This window comes from Metopolophium dirhodum, chromosome 9 (genome assembly GCF_019925205.1).
Source record: "Metopolophium dirhodum isolate CAU chromosome 9, ASM1992520v1, whole genome shotgun sequence".
Lineage (NCBI taxonomy): Eukaryota > Metazoa > Arthropoda > Insecta > Hemiptera > Aphididae > Metopolophium > Metopolophium dirhodum.
The window spans coordinates 15,209,036-15,223,456 of record NC_083568.1 but is presented as its reverse complement, the minus strand read 5'-3'; the positions used below and the strand labels follow the sequence as shown (position 1 = coordinate 15,223,456).

The 14,421-nt window shown below is 29.7% G+C and overlaps 3 protein-coding genes across 8 annotated transcripts; 2 read left to right on the top strand and 1 right to left on the bottom strand.

Annotated features, from left to right (window-relative positions):
- The first annotated feature begins 149 nt into the window (after nt 1-149).
- LOC132951932 (malectin-A) lies at nt 150-2,659 on the top strand. Its single transcript, XM_061024003.1, has 4 exons — nt 150-1,204; nt 1,283-1,465; nt 2,221-2,278; nt 2,383-2,659. The coding sequence occupies exons 1-4, from the start codon at nt 845-847 to the stop codon at nt 2,622-2,624; spliced, it is 843 nt and encodes a 280-aa protein (XP_060879986.1). The 5' UTR covers nt 150-844; the 3' UTR covers nt 2,625-2,659.
- Nucleotides 2,660-2,779: 120 nt separating this feature from the next.
- LOC132951930 (peptidyl-prolyl cis-trans isomerase G-like) lies at nt 2,780-11,316 on the bottom strand. 6 transcript variants are annotated; one of them, XM_061023999.1, is made up of 9 exons: nt 11,120-11,136; nt 10,804-11,045; nt 10,621-10,722; nt 8,635-8,871; nt 8,463-8,525; nt 7,273-7,347; nt 5,653-6,741; nt 5,026-5,556; nt 2,781-3,846 (listed from the first exon to the last, which is right to left on the bottom strand). In XM_061023999.1, the coding sequence occupies exons 2-9, from the start codon at nt 11,040-11,042 to the stop codon at nt 3,738-3,740; spliced, it is 2,445 nt and encodes an 814-aa protein (XP_060879982.1). In that variant the 5' UTR covers nt 11,043-11,045; nt 11,120-11,136; the 3' UTR covers nt 2,781-3,737. The 6 variants fall into 6 exon arrangements, 5 of the variants coding, with proteins under 5 accessions (XP_060879984.1, XP_060879983.1, XP_060879982.1 ...); XM_061023998.1 differs by lacking the exon at nt 11,120-11,136 and adding an exon at nt 11,158-11,316 and having other exon boundaries at nt 2,782-3,846; XM_061024001.1 differs by lacking the exons at nt 10,621-10,722; nt 10,804-11,045; nt 11,120-11,136 and adding exons at nt 3,929-3,974; nt 9,222-9,912 and having other exon boundaries at nt 2,780-3,846.
- Nucleotides 11,317-12,239: 923 nt separating this feature from the next.
- On the top strand, nt 12,240-14,121 carry LOC132951931 (large ribosomal subunit protein bL19m). The gene is made up of 6 exons (XM_061024002.1): nt 12,240-12,426; nt 12,490-12,738; nt 13,252-13,386; nt 13,458-13,645; nt 13,711-13,859; nt 13,931-14,121. The coding sequence occupies exons 1-6, from the start codon at nt 12,375-12,377 to the stop codon at nt 14,058-14,060; spliced, it is 903 nt and encodes a 300-aa protein (XP_060879985.1). The 5' UTR covers nt 12,240-12,374; the 3' UTR covers nt 14,061-14,121.
- Nucleotides 14,122-14,421: the final 300 nt, after the last annotated feature.

Here is a 14,421-nt window from a genome sequence, read left to right as displayed (position 1 = left end):
AAGCAGTGGCGGGAATCGTTATCCATTTTCAAGGAGTTAAATATAGGCAACTTAATAGTAATCTCAGTGGAAAATTGATAAGACCGCTGACCGCTGATTCGCAAAATTTTACAGTATTTTACTATATGGTACTACTATCGTAGTAAATGTAATATAGTAGAATATTGAATTGTTTTATACATATTTTATTAGTTGTGAAACGATGTTGTAAACGTCTTGTATAATATTTCAGTTTATGCCATTATCGTATTCTGAATAATTACGATATAGGTATATTATAATATTTTGAATTTTCAGTATTTTTCAGTTAATAATGTAATATTATGGAAATTAATTGATACCACTTTCGTTTTGGTCCTCCTGACCACGGCGACTCGTCGTACAACTTTTCAAGTTTCAACTACAGATCGTAGTGCGACATCAAAAATAATAATAAATAATAATAATTATTATTATTATTATAGACCATCAGACCACTATCAACAATGCTATCATAGAATATTCAATATTGTTGGATACCACGGATTTGGCACTATAGGATTGTAACGATGACTCATGACGTCGTACCGGCGGCGATTGTAACAGCCAACAACGCCGATTACCGTGCGCGATTCAGATCGGACTAGTTGGCAAAAATGGATTTCAAACGAAAAACACGTCAGCGAAAGTCTGTCGTATGACGTCGCTTGTGCGAGCCGCGGCCACAGCGTGCGACTAACCGGCGCCCGCGACACCACCGGTAGTAGGCAGGTAGTATGGCCCGCGTCGCTGACCGCCTGGCCGTCGTCTGACCGACCGACCGACCACCAACGTAGCTGCGTCCCATCGCATCGCCCGCCCGCCGATGTTGGCAGGCGGCTACGACATGGCGTGGCCACTGTTCGTCCTGCTCCTGTGCGCCAACGCGCTGCTGTGCAGGTGCCTGGACAAGGAGGACGTGATTTTCGCCGTCAACGCCGGCGGCGACGCGCACGTCGACAGCTACGGCATACTGTACCAGAGGGACTTCAACCGAATCGGCACGGAATCTGACTACGGCAAGAAGCTGTCCATACAGCGGGTCAAGCCCCATGACCAGATCCTGTACCAGACCGAGAGGTATTCGCAAACCACCTTTGGTTACGACATACCCGTCATGCAGGACGGCGACTATGTGATGGTGCTCAAGTTCAGCGAGGTGTACTTCACCAACAGCGGCTTAAAGGTATCACCGCCAACTCCTTGGTGTCCCTCACCAAAACGATTAAACAAAACCCATTATCAAAATGATTTTTTTTTTTAGGTGTTTGATGTTGTTTTGAACGGTCAACACGTAGTGGTACCGCTGTTGGACATCTACGACAAAGTCGGATTTGGTTCCGCTCATGACGAGTACATTGAATTTACGGTAGACGGCACAACGTTATATTGGAGAGGAGAGATATCAGAAATCAAAGGAAATCTCGTTCGAGTGGATTTTATAAAAGTATGACTTGATGCTTCATAACATTGTACCTATTTAATGTTTGCCTACAGTACACACAACATTAAACCTATTTATTAGCCTAAAAATTTCAATTTCTTCATTTGAATTACGTAACTTGATAGTTGATGAATTTAAATATTACACTGAAAACCTAAATTTCCTAGACTAACTATCAAGTTATTATGGTTAGGTGACATATTGGTTGGCTAACATAGTTTTAAGCACCTACATAATTGGTAAAAGTAACTAGTGAATATTATTTACTCAATTATCAGAATGTTCAGCAAACACACTATAAAAGTATCAAATTGCACTATTTTAAAGCCAAACAAAATATAATACATAATATTATATAAGTTTATCTGCCAAAAAAATGTATACATTTTATTTGTAGTATAAATAATTATTAGTTTTATCACAATTAGAAGTTAAAGTTTGTGACAATTTCGACTTTTATAATATCTTAGTAATTTATCATCAGGAAATTGTAAATATGCACAAATGCCTATTAAATAATTAATTTAAAAGATCCCCCATCCTACCACCATCAACTTATGATGCAGACATTGTACATATTTAATATTTATACAACATTTCCATATTTAAACAACTTGTGCATTAGGTTATTCACGATCAATAAAACATAATGCATTAATTTGAAATTTGTGAATATTGTAGTATTTAGTAATAATAGAACTTTTTGTATATATATTATATGATTTTATTAAATTTAACTGTTTTAATTTTTGTATTAGGGTGAAAGAGATAACCCTAAAGTAAATGCAGTACTTGTAGCCAAAGGCCGGATTTCAGGTATTATAGATTAGTTTTCATTATAAGGTTATACTGTGTACCAATTGAGCATAATAATATGTTCTTTTAAAGTTTCCATTGTTTAATTTTTTTTTTTCTTTTAGATATACCAAGATTACCCGATTTATACTCTGATATCGAACCACAACCACATGATGAGGTAGATGTGGAAGAAGACCCATCTGTCAGTGACAGCAAAGATCCTGTAAAGATGGTACAACACACTAGAAATCCTAGTGGACCTAGAGCACCAGATCCACAAGATGTAAATTCCATGAAGTTAATGCCAATATTTGGCGCTCTGATTGCTTTTTTTGGAGCACTTCTTCTACTTTGCAGACTATGAAGTATTACATAATAAATAATATATTTTTACTATTCTTTCTTTTCTTTTTTATATATTACAAGACTACAGTATGTTCAGTATTTTTTTTTATATTTTAATATTATTAAAGAAAAACAAACATAAATTGCACACATCAAAAAAATTGTTATGGTTACATATAATATTGTTACCTAATTTTTATTACAGTTGTACATAAACATTTTTTCATAGATTTGCTTATTAGGTATTAATATATATTATAAAAAAAATTTTTTGGAAGCATATTTGTATTTCAAAGGACTGAGCAATTAGATTTGTTAATATTATGCTTAATTTTTAAATTTTTATTTGGGAAGGGGTTTATTGTAGTTTTAAAAGACTGTTTTTATTGTATATATGTTCAAACAAATGACAACAATAAAATCAATATTGTATTTTAAAAATGAATTGTATTAACCGTCTATAATTTAATTTGTTAAATGGTAACTTAATAAAGCAATAGTTAGGTGGTTGTCATTAATTTGCTTTAATGTTATTGCACATGTTATAATTACAAACAGACATTTTATTTCAATCAAATATTATATTTAATATAATATAATATGTTAAAACTTAAAAATGATGTAACATAGAATACTGTGTAATTGCAAGCTGATATTTTGCATTATATTTAAAACAATTAAATGCTGTCTGTACTTTTGGTCCATTTTTGAAAATTACCAAAATAATATTATTTTAAACATACACATTTTGTATATATAAATTAAAAAAAATATATATAATGAATTAATAAATAAAAACATAAAACATATTATCGGTAACATGAAAAATATTGTATTAATCCCGTCAAAAATAATATATCACAAAAATTTTAAAACATTTACAAGACGCAAAAGAACGACTTTTGACTAGATTTCGTTAATTTTAGTCTCATAGATAGTCTACGTGGAATGTTAGTTATAAAATCACTTGTTTGCTAGGAAGATTAAAATAATAATAATAAGATTATGAAATATGATTATTTCACATTCCATAAATATTTGACTAGAGTTAGTTAACTTAACCGTTAAACATTGGCCTAATGGTTATTGCACTATAACAAATTGTGTTAGTTTACAAAGAAAAAGTTCCGAGTTAGTGGCTCTCAGCAATTGGTGAGTCGTGCACGCTGATGACACTATCCGTATCAGAATTGGTGGAAAACGGCGTTAGTCTTGTGTATGGGATGGGTCTTTTTCTCGCACTACAAAATAATTGTTAACTGTTATTGGAGATTTAATTGCAGAATTCAAAATATTTGGTGAAAATGGAATTTCGATATTTACCAGCTTGTAAACAAAAAAAACTGCCAAAAATCAAAACTTAACAAATCTAAATAAAAAAAAAAAAATAATAATAATAATAATAAAAACACACAAATTATAATATAGCAATTATGCATAAACTTATCTGAAAGCAAAAACATAAGTGTGATGTCACTTGGAATTACTATTCAAAGTGCACAAATAATTTTCACATGTTCGCTTTTCCTACAAGCGATATTTTAAATAAGGTGTCCGTGACGGTCTACTACACTGTTCCAAGTGATAAGTGAGGATGTACAATAAAATGTGTTGAATAACAAAAATGTACATGAGATAGTTTATTTGATTGTTTTGTACAATTTTGCATTCAATTAAATGTTTTATTTTTGACAAATAAAAAAAAAAATATGGTAAATAAATAAAAACACGGTAAAAATTGTTTGGATAAATTCAAATCACACAATTATTTTTTATTGCATAGATAATAGTAATTTATATCTACATGGTCATGCATAAATATAATCTACTAGGAAAAAAAATAATGATTGTTGTTATAATTAAAAGACAATTTAAGCACATAAGGGTGGCAAAATAAAAATAATCAATAGTCAAAATAAAATTTGTTTTGCTAATGTAATATTGAATTAGCAAAAATAACTTTTTCATAAATTAACGGCTCATCATTTAGATATTATAGGACCAAATGTAATATAATATACACAAAAGAATTAAGTTTCTTATGGTTATATTCAACTGTAATAATTAAATTAAATTAATTTCCCATTTTATTTATTTGTAAAACTATAACTAAGACTTGCCATAAATTTACAAAAAGGTTGTATTTTACACACACTGGACAATATTTATACAAAATACATAAACTGATAGCCTGATACCTGTGTTCCAGTCTCATCATCCAAATCGTGATTCGAGCATAATTTAAAATGAGATAGGAACATAATTTTACTATTTTGTTTGAGAATTTGAGTAAATAAAAATTTAAACATATTATGTTTTATATAGTTTAAACAAACATTTTATGGAATTGTTTAACTCAAGATATATTTAATTAAAAAATGAAATAGGAGGTATAGAACACACACAACATTAAAATTTACCTTGTAATTCGTCTCCGATCCAAAAAACTAGGCGACCCCCGTCGCCTAGGTATAGATGCAGATCGAGACTTTGAACTACGGCTAGACACAGAGCTGCTTGAGTCCAGGCTAGAACTAGAACTGCGGGAGTAATGACTGCTTGATGAACTACTAGTCGAACGTGAACGGCTTGAACTATAGCGCCTTTTGCTTTTGTAAGATGGTGATGATCTACTGCTGCTACTACTATCACTGCTCCTCTGTCTCCGAGATGAACGTTTGCGTTTAGATGTTTTATGCTTACGCCTTGGACTTGATTCTTCACTTGAGGAAACTCGTTTTTTACGTAAACGATCATTTGAGCTAACTGACACCGACCGAGATCGAGATGTACTATCTTTGGTACGACGACGAAATGAGGGTGACTTTTTCTTTGAATATTTATCTTTAGATCTTTTTAATGACTTATGATGCTCAACACTTGTGTCACTCGCACTGCTGCTACTGCTACTTGAGCGCGAGCGCTTGGACTTTTTTCTAGTATTCACATCACTACAAACAAGAAAAACAAGTGAATAAATTATATTGTTTACCTTATAGTAAATTAATTAACTATAGATTTTGATGACAAAGAAACATTTAACAAACCTGTTACTAGATGACGAATCTTTAACACGTCTCCGTTTGACACTTTTCTTTTTAACAGGCTCTTCATCTGAACTATCACTTGAACTGGAAGAAGTCCTAACCTTACGTTTTTTCTCCATTAGTTTTTTTTTAAGATGAAGCAGTGCTTGCTCTTGTTTTTCGTGCAACTCAAATACTTTTTTTATTTTCTCTGTAGTGATTTCTTTAATAATATTTAAATCAATATCTTCTTCTAACCCACCTTCTTCACTTGTACTAGAATCTAAAAATACTTGATCTATTCGATCATTCGTCTTTCGAGATTCAGATACCTTATGTTGATTTTCACTGTTTTGTGACGCCGATATCAAGTCATCGGTACGTCCATTAGACTTGGATACGACTAAGCGATCTTCACTATCCTCACGCAATGAAAATGTGTATTTAGTACTTTTTAGATTTTTTTCTTCATTAATTTTTGATTGACTCAATTTAGCATTCAAACCTTTGGGAGGTGGTGTGTAACATGATTTGTCACTATCACTATCAGCAGGAATACAGGTTAACTTTTCAGGTTGAATAGGTTTTTTTCTTAATTCTTTAATAGGACTTCTTGAATTCCGTTTCCTTGAATTGTATTTTGAGTCTGCTTTATCAGATTTTTTATCATATTTTTCTTTATTTGATTTACTGTCATCACGATTTGTTTGTTGTCTATATGAATATTTATCATAATCTCTCTCTCTATCCCTATCACGTTCCTTTATCGGTGTTTTATGTCTAGGCGAATTTTCTTGTTTTTTAGAATCATAAGCAATGTCTTTAGACTTAGGCTTGTTAAGTTCTTCAGTTATTTTATCTTTTTTCAAGTTTTTAGAGTTTTCTGGTTTAGAATCTTTCTTACGGTAATCCTCACGATCACTCTTGTACTTGTAATCTATGTCTTTTGTATCATTCTTAAATGTTTTATCACTATCCCTTTTATGTTTTTTGTGGTTATTCTCAGACTCATATTTTTTTTTATTTTCAGTAGTTATTTTATTAGATTTATCATCATCATACTTGGATTTCACTTGAGACAAATTCTTATTGACTTTTACTTCGTCAATTCTAAAAAAAAAATAGAAAATGTAATCAATAAATACAATTGATCAATTGTAAGATCAGAATAAAAAAAATTAAGCCAGAGAAAGCTATGTTATAAAATCAGAAGTTGATTGTTATATCATACTTATTAACTTTTAAAATTGGTTTTTTAAGAGTACTATAATTCCTAAGGCTATAGTTATATTTTATAGCGCTATACCAGCATTTACTAACTTTGTTTATTGTATTCATAGTATTCTAAAAACACTTCAGTAATAACAAGATATTTACAGAAATTTTCGACAAAAATAAAACCAAGATATTTTTCTGTAACTGAATATAGAACCTTGAAAAATGTTACGTTTAAGAAATTAAAACCCTTAATAATATTGTTTAATTTGTGTATAAAACAAGTATTTTTCACCTAACCGTATTTGAAGAATACTTTGTGAAATGTCATTAGATACATTAGATAAAAAATACTAATGCAGCATATCAAATAAATGAATATGCAAAAGTACAATTTTAATTAATTTATTAACAAAAATATACTACCTTGGACTATCTTCAGATGAAGAGTTATGTTTCTTCTTATGTTTTTTTGATTTTTTCTTATCGCTTCCCTTTTCTCTGTAAAAACAATACATGTATAAATTATTCAATATTAACAACTAAATTAAATGTGTAAAAAATGAATTTTATTAATTACAAAAAAAAAGTAAAATATTCATAAAAATATTATCCTGCCATTTTTCTGAAAGTTTAAGATAGTTAGAATTTTTAATATTATTTATTTAGCTTAATTTAATATTAGTGTACTGAAAATGAATTAAAATATTTTAAGATTTACCAATGATCAGAAAAATGATAATTAAATCCCAATTATGTCATATCAAAATGTTTATAACTAAAAATTATTAAATATCTAAAATAAAAAATGTGAAATAAAATTTAAAAATAATATAGTTTTTACATTTATCATTAGATTAAAACTAATTGAGGGGAAAAAATATTATAAATATTTTGAACTTAAGAATAAAAAATTCTATATTAAAAAATATTAATGACTGATGACAAACAAAAATCTTGAATTTTATTCATATTTTATTTACATATTCTAGTCACTAGAATATAGTGGATATAAAAAAATAAAACAATAATAATTAATTAGTAAAAATGTTTAAACACATTTGAATTACCTAATATTATAATAATAAATTGTCAAATAACCTAAATATGTGTATTAGATTTTGAGCAGAACAAGAAAACTGTTCATTTTTTTTTTTTTTTAGTTATTACTATCAGCAAATGAATAATATTGTTATAATAATTATTATTTTAGTTTATGTGAGTATAGCAGAATACAATACTGTATGGAAAATCACACCAAAACAAAAATTATTGTATGGAAAACATAGTAACTTACCACTATTTAGTTTAATATCCTTTAATCAGTTTAACTAAACAGTAATCAACAAATTGCCTAATTAAACAAATAGTTTTCAGTTCATACAACTAAGTGTGTCATAAAAATGCATAAAGCTACTTTTTATAAAATGATGATCAAAGGTTTACTTAGACAATTGTAGTTCTTCTAAACTAAAATTAGATAAAAATACTATTACATAAACAAGATCAAATGTAATCTTTGATCATCAGCTTAGTGGCAAATATATTTTATACTTTTCCATAAATCTAACAAAATGTTCTGATTAATAGTTGTAAAATTAAAGTCTTAAACATACTTGTCACTTTTATGAGATTTTGATTTCTTCTTCTTTCGTTTTTTGTGTTTAGGACTTTTAGACCTTAAATGAAAAAAAATGAATAAATAATTATACACTTCTGTTAAAAACGTATTAATGTTCCAAATTATGTATAAAATATGAGTTTAAGTAAGAAAAGTATAACTCTTACTGTAGTTCATTTGCTATACTGCTGTCTTTATTTGTTGAGGTGTCTTCATTCATTTGTGTTTGCACAAGTGCTTGGTCCACCTGCAACGCTTTTAACTGGGCCAGTGCTGCTTCTTTAATTTTTCTTTCTGGATCTAAGCTAGAGCCTTCAATAAAAAATTCTGATATACCAAAAGCATCTCTTAGCCTTGCATTCTTTTTTAACTGTTCATCGGCAAATTGATGAGTATCTCTTACACTGAAATATAAAATAAACATGAATTATTTTATAATATAAGAAAATATAAAAATTAAAATCATAAAATATGAATATAAACATTTGTACATCTTAAAACTATCCAATATAATTTTCTAAGCCTATCAGATAAGATTATGGTACATACAACATTCAAATAAATACCTAATATATTAAATGCATAAAACGTACACATACTATAATATACAACCTACATAACTACTTGTATTTAGCAATCAATTCATATCAGATATCTATTAGTCATATATATATATATATAATTAAATATGCTGGGAAAGTATAAGTCTTTGTAAGCTATTACATTGTTTTTTAAATTTGTTTACTTAAAATACCTTAAAAATGATTTTAAGCTATTAATATTAGCAAACTGCATTCCATTAACGCAAACTGCGTTCAGACAACCCCAAGGCACATGATGAAGGAATAAAGAGCCTTTTGCATTTAAAGTTGATATAGAGCCATTCATAGTATGTGTTCTATCCATACAACAATCACAAATATTCTGCTTATTTTTTTTTTTCCGGCGTCGTCTAGACTTTTTTTTCTTGAGATTAACATTTACTTGATGAATAGATTTTGTTTCAGCCATTATCGTAGCATTTGTAGGGTTTTTAAACACAGATCTAAGAGTTTTTTTCCATACCCGCTTGAAACATTGTTGTTCAACATTATTTGGGTTGGACATTTTATTCTTATTAATGTAGTGTAAATCAATTAAGTTAAAATATATTAAATACTAAGTTAAATCTTATCACAATTTTAAATATTTGGAAGACTTGATTAAATATTAATTTAATTTATAAATGGAAGACTAAAATATGTATTATTAAAATACTAATATCACATGTAAATATTGGAAGACATAGTTATTATATTTAATTTTGATTAGATCATGGTGGCTTATACTGTGGTTGCTTCATGATTTACATAGTTACTTTACAATATTTTATTATTTAACACCAATTTCACTCATTATAAAACTCAAGCAAAATAAACACACACAACCAGTAAAAAAAAAAACCTTCATGCATATATCAATATATATATACAGTGACTCATACACTGTTTACCAATGGGTGGTGCTTTTGATGGTGAAGGGGGGTGGGTTGTAGTATTGATCCAAACAGGGATGCAATGTTGGTGGAATAACTCCCTTTATATACAGTGATTACATATTACAGTTTTTATTAAAAAATACATTTGATTTGTATTTTGTTTAACAATAATTTGACACTAAATAATAAACATTTTAAATTTAAAGAATCTCATACAATATATATATAAAAAAAAAATGAATAGATACCTGTATTTGTAATTATTTCTTTGGTAGAATAATCTAAATAACATTTATCATCAAATTTATAAAACACAAAATTAAACTCAATGGAACTCATATAAATAACTGATTTTTAATAATAATACACAATATTTTATAATGTTAATATAAAATATTGCATTCATACAAAATAAAATAAAGTTTGACCATTATCAAATTTGTATAATTTATCATACATAGTAAAACCATAATTATGTATCACTCTAGTACTAACATAGACTACCTATACGTCAAATAATAATAAGTGTTTAATTAGAATATTAAAAAAGTACTAATATTAGTCATTATTATTGAGGTTATTTTTTAAGAAGATATCATATCTAGTTTAAGAAATATGTATATCATATACAGTAAATATATATGGTTGACTATAATAAACAATTATTTATACTTACATAGGTCTACCGCATTCATCATATTCCGTTGTGGTCTTTTGTTTGCCCAATAACGTGACTCTAAAAGTATTTATCTTTTTGATAATTTCATCTTGAGAAAAACTGTAAAACAAATGTTTAAATAAGAACGAATAAAATGTACCTAGGTACTGGATTTATGTCAGCACAAGTAATAATATATACCCTTGGTCTTCCAAAGACTGTTCGAGTTCGATGCATTTCAGCTCGACCTTTCGCTTACGGTCGTGATCCAACAGCTCTTGGTTGGGCTGACGATTGGCAGCAGAATCGATTTTGGCCAACTCTTCGTCGGTCTTGAACGACGTCTGGTCTTTGACTTTTTTTATGGCAGCCCAATTCCGTTGTACGTAACCGTTGGTGCCCGATCCACGGGCTGTTGCCAAACCGATTCCGTTGTACATCGTCTGCAAAAAACCAACAAATCGCAAATGATTTAGGAAATGGACTCGTAGAAATGTACGATCAGCGAAACATATACATAGTCATTAACTGGTACTAAGAAGAGTCAGTACTCACTATCACGAACGTCTAATGTGTAATAACACTTTTATCGGGCAATATAATAATGATGAGAGTAAATAGTAAATACAATAGTAATGCCGCACGGCACGCGCATCATAATATACGATTTTAATTAATATATATTTTATAATACAGCACCAGCACCACTAGCGCTAAGGTTTTCCAAGACGACGTCTCGTACCGTTACAATAATATTTGCAGGCTGATTTTTGATAACCGAGTACCGAGTCATCAAGTTGGTAGTGCTCAGTATAATAGATAATACTATCTTAAACCGTGCTACCCATTATAATTGCACCCTATAATTGGAGTGATACATAGAGTAATATAGTCTATGGAGTGATATCACGGTTTGAGATAGACTTAAACCACGCCACCACGGCACCACGGACTTAATTATATCTTAGTCCGTGTCTTAAACCCACGATTTAAGATATACTTAAATATCTTAAATCGTGCTTAAACCATAGAACAATCATGCTTAAACCGTGAGTGATATCAAGTATCAACTTGTCCGAAAAATGAATAAATTATGTCGTTTAACTTTTACGGCAACACGGGCTACGGCGGTTACTCAGTGACCAACTTGGGAGGGATGTTTTCGATTTTTTTGTCCAAGCGCTACTCGCGCTAGTATATTCTATAGCCGTGTCATTGCTCAAGCAAATCATCAAAATAGCAATTATCCTTGTCTGCCCATTGCCATAGACAAGAATCCGAAGTCCTAAGTCCATTACTAAAATCACATATAAAGTGGCCAGTTTTCTACGACCGTGTGGTGATCGATCAGTTTGGTAGTGACTACCCATGAAAAAATACTGAAAATATAACGTTAAACCAGATCATAATTTAGTACGAAAAACGTATGATAAAACCTTTTGCTTTTTGGGGTTAAACGCGACCTACATTGAACGATTGAACATTCATTAATTACGAGTTGGTTGGGGACACGATCATAGACAAGAATACTAATCGTACTAAATCGTCGTTGGTGGCAGTAAAGTTGTCGAAAAATGATCTCCCATGGTCTTGTCTTATCACACTATCATCGAAACTGATAAAGCGTAGAATATTCGATAGTTGATAGTGATAATTTCCACGAGCGCCGATCGAGGAGGCAGCTTATATTTTACATCAATTCGCCTACAAATCGTTGTAAATTGTAATTTGTAACATGGCTACGTGAACCGTTTGGAAAAACGTTGTTCAATATGTTGTTGAAAACCTTAAACTTTCACAGATTTCAGTGTGGATTCGCACCCGGTAATATTCCTAATTTTTGTACAGTTTTTGAAGACGTAAGATTAATAAATATTTTCTTAACAGTGCTCAGGGTATCCAGGTCGTTTAGCAATTCTCCACCGTCTGACGTCCAACAGCCCTCTGATGAACCTATATCCGGAAAACAAGTTAAACCTGAAAGGAAATCGGTTGTCCCGTCCAACTCTAGATTTATATATCCAGAGTTTTTACCCGATCCTAAAATTGAATGGAGAAATTCGTTACGAGAAAAACTAGAACGCATGGATATGATACAAAGAAGAAAACATATAGATATACCTGAATTTTATGTTGGTAGGTATTAGATGACTATTTGATCAGGAGATCAACATTTTGTTTATAAATATGCTGCTCAAAAATGGTCCAATAGAGAATAATTTATACTTATTCATTAATATAATAATTGTTTACACTTCAAATCATATTTTATATAATATAGGTATTAAATATTTATTTATTTATTTATTTAATGATAAGATTGTGATTAGGTAATTTTATTTTCTAACTAATTACCAGTAGTTTTGCAGACTGAACTTAAGATTTAAATGACACAATTTCATATTTATTTATTCACCACCACTACTAATATACAATATTTACTCATAACAAAGCTATGATATAATTAAAATAAGGCTGGACTTGAGTATAGACTTTGACGCTACTGTCACTACCCCCCTTTGAAAAGTTGATGCAGCTGCATCAAAATTAGCCTGCTACTGCTTATTAGTTATTTCTAAAATATCCAATTTATGTATATGTGGTATACATTCATATAATATTTAACATTTTAAAATTTTTTTTTTTTAGGGTCCATCATGGCTGTTTCATCATCTAATCAGCATGCTCCCAATAAAGCTACTCGTTTTGTAGGTATATGCATTCAACGTTTAGGATGTGGCCTCCGAGCTAATTTTACCCTTAGAAACGTTATTAAGCATATTGGTAAGTGAATACATATAAATGTGGTATGTTTTGGATTATACTAATAATAGTTTAAATTATATAAAATATAGGCACGGAAATGAAATATCAACTTTATGATCCAACTATACAAAAGATTGAAGTTTTACGCTTAGAGAAACGTCTTGATGATGAGTTGTTATACCTGAGAGATGCACCTAATGAATACAGTACATTTGATGAAAATATGGAAGTTGAATATTTACCCGAAGGAGTACCTGTACCAGTGAACCCTGAAATGGTAAAATAAATAATTAAAACAACTAACTTAAGAAATAACTGTAAAATATTTTTTTTTTTTTTTAGGTTAAACTAAAACCTAGACCTTGGCGTGCTAGGTGGGAAAGAAAAAATATGAAAGGGCTAGCTGACTTAGGGCTAGAAAATCGGTTTTATGAAAGAGCTGAAGAATTAGCAACACCCTGGGAGAAATATGACTTAATGAAACAGTATAGGTAAATTACATTTTCTATTTGTTTTATAATTTATTGACAATATATTTTTAATATATTCTTTGGTGTTATAGGAAAACAATACCAGAAGAAGAACAAAAAGAAATATTTGCCGAAGTATATTCAGAATTACATGAAGTTGAAGTAATGCGCAAGAAACTGAAACGAAAAAAAGTTTTTATTAAGCCTACCAAAAATGTATAGAATAAAATTTTAAATAATGTATAATACAATATCTAATTAAAGATATTTTTTTATCTATGAATATATTTTTTTATTAATGATCTAATAATCATATAAAAAAATATTATTTCAGTTGATTGGCGGGCCTATCTGGTTTTCTAGTGTTAGCTCTGCTTATATATACATATTAAGTTAAGGACGCAACCCATGCGTTTGTTGTCTCAGTCTTATAGACGTACGACATAGCAAATTTTCATTCACTAGTTTCAATAGTATGATGTTATTTTTAATATTAGAATGAATTATTTACCTATTATCAAACTTTTAAGTAACATTATCTGTGTTTAAATGTCGGCTTTTATCTGATTTTTTAATATTCAAG

Coding starts and splice junctions, on each gene's coding strand:
- LOC132951932 (XM_061024003.1), top strand. CDS start 845: ATGTTGGCAGGCGGCTACGACATGGCGTGGCCACTGTTCGTCCTGCTC. Junction 1,205..1,282: donor TCACCAACAGCGGCTTAAAG/GTATCACCGCCA, acceptor TTTTTTTTTTAG/GTGTTTGATGTTGTTTTGAA. Junction 2,279..2,382: donor AGCCAAAGGCCGGATTTCAG/GTATTATAGATT, acceptor TTTTTCTTTTAG/ATATACCAAGATTACCCGAT.
- LOC132951931 (XM_061024002.1), top strand. CDS start 12,375: ATGTTGTTGAAAACCTTAAACTTTCACAGATTTCAGTGTGGATTCGCA. Junction 12,739..13,251: donor TATACCTGAATTTTATGTTG/GTAGGTATTAGA, acceptor TTTTTTTTTTAG/GGTCCATCATGGCTGTTTCA. Junction 13,860..13,930: donor GACTTAATGAAACAGTATAG/GTAAATTACATT, acceptor TTGGTGTTATAG/GAAAACAATACCAGAAGAAG.
- LOC132951930 (XM_061023996.1), bottom strand. CDS start 9,574: ATGTCCAACCCAAATAATGTTGAACAACAATGTTTCAAGCGGGTATGG. Junction 5,557..5,652: donor GATTCGTCATCTAGTAACAG/GTTTGTTAAATG, acceptor TCTTGTTTGTAG/TGATGTGAATACTAGAAAAA. Junction 3,847..5,025: donor GATCGGAGACGAATTACAAG/GTAAATTTTAAT, acceptor ATTATTTTGTAG/TGCGAGAAAAAGACCCATCC.